The 5,383-nt window shown below is 39.1% G+C and overlaps 1 protein-coding gene and 3 pseudogenes across 1 annotated transcript; 2 read left to right on the top strand and 2 right to left on the bottom strand.

The window, feature by feature from the left end:
- Positions 1-786: 786 nt before the first annotated feature.
- On the bottom strand, positions 787-1,260 carry LOC119570124 (annotated as a pseudogene).
- A 75-nt stretch (positions 1,261-1,335) lies between these two features.
- LOC119570123 lies at positions 1,336-1,888 on the top strand (annotated as a pseudogene).
- Positions 1,889-3,892: 2,004 nt separating this feature from the next.
- LOC119570122 (histone H3.2-like) lies at positions 3,893-4,354 on the bottom strand. The gene is made up of 3 exons (XM_037917992.1): positions 4,209-4,354; positions 3,948-4,097; positions 3,893-3,899 (listed from the first exon to the last, which is right to left on the bottom strand). Exons 1-3 carry the CDS (start codon positions 4,352-4,354, stop codon positions 3,893-3,895), a joined length of 303 nt encoding a protein of 100 aa, XP_037773920.1.
- Positions 4,355-4,787: 433 nt separating this feature from the next.
- Positions 4,788-5,223, top strand: LOC119570125 (annotated as a pseudogene).
- The last annotated feature ends 160 nt before the right edge of the window (positions 5,224-5,383 follow it).

The raw sequence follows: 5,383 nt of genomic DNA, 5'->3' as shown, positions 1-5,383 counted from the left end.
ATACATAAGTTAGAGACGAAACACATTCAATTGATTCAACATAAACAACTACAACATACATATATACATACAATCACAAGACCCCATATAACTACATTTTGGGTATATGTAAAGGCCACTGTAAGGCAATTTGTTGCACACATGTCTTACCTGACTGCACCTCATACATCTACATGTATACTTGTGTCAAGATCTCTATATATACACACACATACATATACATATAACATATGTATGTGTATATATACACATATATATGAAAAAATGTATACACATATATTATCTATTACTACATATATACACACACATATGTATGTATGTATGTATATATATATATATATATACATACATACATATGTGTGTGTATATATGTAGTCATATATAGATAATATATGTGTATACATTTTTTCATATATATGTGTATATATACACATACATATGTTATATGTATATGTATGTGTGTGTATATATAGAGATCTTGACACAAGTATACATGTAGATGTATGAGGTGCAGTCAGGTAAGACATGTGTGCAACAAATTGCCTTACAGTGGCTTTACATATACCCAAATGTAATGGTTATATGGGGTCTTGTGATTGTATGTATATATGTATGTATGTATGTATGTTTGATGTGTGAAATCAATTGAATGTGTTTCGTCTCTAACTTAATGTAATCCATTTGCTCTTAAACATGATGCGTTTGTGTCTGTAATCGTATATGAATAGATGTACATTTATGCTACTAATATCAAGTATTAAATACAAAATGTATGGGTGTGTGTTATGAGTATGGCATTTATTATTATAATAGATTTGTCAATTTTCTCATTAGGAAGATGCTGTGGCTCCTAAAGGAGCCGATGTTGAGATGGGACAACCAAGAAAAATGTTTATTTCTTCTCGGTCTTCTTGGGGAGGAGCACAGCCTGGATGTTAGGCAGAACACCACCCTGGGCAATGGTGACGCCAGACAGCAGCTTGTTGAGCTCTTCATCGTTACGGATGGCAAGCTGCAAGTGACGGGGATGATACGGTCTTCTGTTGTCACGAGCGGCGTTACCTGCCAATTCCAGGACCTCAGCGGCCAGGTATTCCATGACGGCAGCCAGGTACACGGGGGCACCAGCTCCCACACGCTCGGCGTAGTTGCCCTTACGCAGTTGGCTGTGACTTCTGGCAACAGGGACCTGAAGGGCGGCCCTGGTGGAGCGGGACTTTGACTTGCCCTTACCTTACCACCCTTACCACGACCAGACATGATGTTTGCTTGTTAGGTACTTATAAACTTATCGCTGTTTTTCGTGGTTAGCTTTTATAGGCGGCCCCGGGTTGACTGAGTCAGATTGCGACGGCTGGCATGTGGAACGGACCTCAGATGAGCCAGTAGTCGTGGTCCTGTACGCGGAGGCTGGCATGCGCGTCGAACAATAAAAGGAAAAAGTGAGTGGGGAGCTTCATTCTTCGTGCCGTAAGTACGATTGACATCATGCCACCCAAAACTTCCGGAAAGGCTGCCAAGAAGGCCGTAAGGCCCAAAGTCTATCACCAAGGGTGATAAGAAGAAGAAGCGCAGAGGAAGGAGAGCTACAGCATCTACATCTACAAGGTGCTGAAGCAGGTCCACCCTGACACTGGTATCTCCTCCAAGGCCATGTCTGTCATGAACTCTTTCGTGAATGACATTTTGAACGCATTGCAGCTGAGGCTTCCCGCCTTGCACACTACAACAAGCGTTCCACCATCACCAGCCGGGAGATCAGACCGCTGTCAGGTTGTTGCTGCCCGGAGAACTGGCTAAGCACGCCGTTAGTGAGGGAACTAAGGCCGTCACCAAGTACACTTCTCCAAGTAAATCTCTAGGTTGCATGATTTTACTTGCCTCCTAGAACAACATCGGCTCCTTTAGGAGCCACAGATCGTGATAAAGCAGATATACAATGACGTTAGTAACCCAATTGCCACCACTACCTTTCCTGCTAGTACTAGTACTACTAGTAGTAGTATTAGTACTACTACTACTGCTACTACTACTACTACTACTACTACTACTACTATTATACTCCTATTACTACCACTACCATTACTGTCCTATAAGTTTATTTATTATACCAACTTTGTGATAATTATAGTACTACTACTACCATTACTGTCCTACATGTTATTATTATCAACATTGTGATAATCATACTACTAGTACCAGTACCATTACTGTCCTATAAGTTCATTTATTCTTACCAACATTGTGATAATCATAGTCTCAATAAGAATAATGACACTATCCATATCAATGGTATTAGAAAGAAAAACACATTTCCCGCCTATTCAAGGAATGTGCAAATCAGGATAGTAGTTCACTAGGGCCTACTACTACTACTACTACTACAACTACTCCTCCTACTCCTGGTATATTTATTTATTTATTTAGTAGATAGACCTTGGATCATGGCATTTGTTTATTCTGTTACTCAAAGTGAGTCATAAGATAATGTTTTAGTGTTTAGTGTGGTCTTGATTGCAATATATATATATAAAATATATATATATAAATATTAATATATATATATTGTGTGGTGTATAGGTATATATATGTAATATATGTATATGATATGGGAAATGAGAGAGTGTATGTGTGTGTGTGGATGGATATATATACAGTATTTATATATATATATATATATACAATTAATATACAATAATGGAGAGGAGAGTGTGTGTGTTTTAATAATACAGTAACACACACACACACACCCCAAAATATATAATATAATATACAATGGAGAGAGAGTGTGTATATATACATTTATTCAAACAATAAAATATATATATATATATAATTTTATATATATATATATAATATCCCAAAATATACATATATACGCACAATATAATATCCGTATAATGAGGAGAGAGAGAGAGGTGTGTGTGGTATGTGTAAAATATATATATATATACAGTATTTATATACAATATATTATATGTGGGGTGGTGTGTGTGGGTGTGTGTGTGTGTGTGTGTGGTGTGTGTGTGTGTGTGTGTGTGTGTGTGTCGTCTGTCTATATATACATATATATACACAATAGGATATATATACAATGAGAGAGAGAGTGTGTATGTGTGTGTGTTTTATATAATACAAAAAATATGTATACATGTATATATTTTGTAAATATCGTCCATTATATATAAAATATATATATATATATATATATTATTATATATATATATATGTGTGTGTGTGTATGATGTATGTATGTATATAATATATACGCAATATAATATATATTATATATATATAAATGAGAGAGAGTGTGTATGTGTGTGTATATATATATGTGTGTATATATATGTATATATAGAAACATGTAATTTTATATTTATATATATATAGATAGATAGATATGTATGTATGTATATTATATGAGAGAGAGGAAGTGTATGTGTGTGTATATATATACAGTATTATTATACAAATATATTATATATGTGTGTATGTATATATGGTATATATATAATATAAAATTATTTTAAAATATATATATATATATAAAATTTAGAGAGAGTATATATATAGTATTTATATACAATATATATATATAAAATATATATATATATTTTAATATATATACACATTATGAATATATACAATGAGAGACAGAGAGATAGTGTATGTGTGTATATATATACAATATATATAGTATGTAGTATATTATTATATGAAAGAGAGGCTGTGTAGGGTGTGTGCGTAGCAGTGTGACATTTGATGTATAGGCTTATCAACATTATATAGCCGTTTGTTTCATATCTTATCATATATTATCATTGCCGTCTGTGTACATGTACACCATTTTGATATGACTTGTCTGTTATTTCATCTCTCTGAAAATTTAATTTTAGGCCCTGAAAAGGGCCGAGGATAATAGTTTGTGTTGCGGGTATGCAACAAACCTTAGGCGCGCTCTCCGCGGATACGGCGAGCAATTTGGGATGTCCTTAGGATGATTGTGATCTTTGGCGTGGATAGCGCACAGGTTGGTGTCCTCAAAGAGGCCGACCAGGTAAGCCTCGGAAGCTTCGCAGAGCCATGACAGCAGAGGACTGGAACGGAGGTCAGTCTTGAAGTCCTGGGCAATCTCGCGAACGAGACGCGGGAAGGGGGCAGCTTGCGGATGAGGAGCTCAGTTTTTCTTCTGGTAACGACGGATCAACGGAGGGCAACGGTTCCAGGCCTGTAACGAGGGGCTTTTTGACCCCTCCGGTAGCAGGGGCAGACTACGTGCTGCCTGGTTGGCCAACTGCTTGGCGGGGGCCTTGCCTCCGGTAGACTTACGTGCAGTCTGCTTGGTACGTGCCATTTTGCGAGTTGTATCTAAATAGATTTTGAACGAGCTCACGCTCAAGACGTCAATTTATAGGAGAGCGAGCGGGAGTGGGCCCAGTCGCGTGTGGTGCGAGAGTGTGGCTTAATCCCGCCTCTTCTGCTGGGTTTAAAAATTGCCGGAGATACGGCACTTGTGAGGTCGTTGTAACGCGGCCTCCTTGGGCGCCATGTTGGATTCCAAGTGATTATCTGAAGCAATGGCATGGCCAAATCCATTGCAAGCCTGTGCGCGTGAGCCTTGTCGATAACAAGCTTAGCAGGAGTGTATTTGGCAGAGCGGTCAGTTAAGATAAACGCTCAGTGAGGGGGCCGCCTCGCCGCTAAGCAGACGGGGGCCCGCGGGAGCCTTACCGCTCTCGGCCACCCAATTTGATTGGCTGACTCGGAGCAAGAAATCCGTACTCAACATGACAGGACGAGGCAAGGGCGGAAAGGGGCTCGGGAAAGGTTTGGGGCCAAGCGTCCCTCGCAAGGTGTTGCGTGATAACATCCGGGTATCACCAAGCCTGCCATCCGTCGTTTGCTCGCCGTGGAGGTGTCAAGCGTATCTCTGGTTCATCTACGAAGAAACCCGTGGTGTCCAAGGGTTTCCCCGAGAACGGGGATCCGTGACGCCGTCACCTACACCGAGCACGCCAAGAGGAAGACCGTCAAACCGCCATGGGCGTCGTGTACGCCCTCAAGCGCCAGGGACGCACCTGTACGGTTTCGGAGGTTTAAACGTTTTCACCGTCAACTATTACCACCAAACAAACAACCCCCACCAAAACCAAAAACCTTGGACCTACTTAGGTCCTACAAATACTCTATTAAAGAGGATTGATTTGAAAAGCTCTCCTGCTTGTTCGTTACACGGTCCAAAAAAACAAACCCAAAAATAATCCCCAAACAAACTTGGCGAGTCCCAGTGTAAATATTGTTTTTTTAGCACCACTATGTTTGATGTTTTATTATAATTATCATATTAAACATGTAGGTGTGTTTATAGTTATTAGTTTATTAT

This window comes from Penaeus monodon, unplaced genomic scaffold (genome assembly GCF_015228065.2).
Source record: "Penaeus monodon isolate SGIC_2016 unplaced genomic scaffold, NSTDA_Pmon_1 PmonScaffold_22196, whole genome shotgun sequence".
NCBI lineage: Eukaryota > Metazoa > Arthropoda > Malacostraca > Decapoda > Penaeidae > Penaeus > Penaeus monodon.
This window is presented reverse-complemented; position numbering and strand designations above follow the sequence as displayed.

What these genes read in the sequence shown, in the direction of transcription:
- LOC119570122 (XM_037917992.1), bottom strand. Translation starts at nt 4,354, where the DNA reads ATGGCACGTACCAAGCAGACTGCACGTAAGTCTACCGGAGGCAAGGCC. An exon ending in GCCTGGAACCGTTGCCCTCC is followed by an intron (nt 4,098 to 4,208) that starts GTTGATCCGTCG and finishes CCTCCGTTCCAG; the next exon opens with TCCTCTGCTGTCATGGCTCT.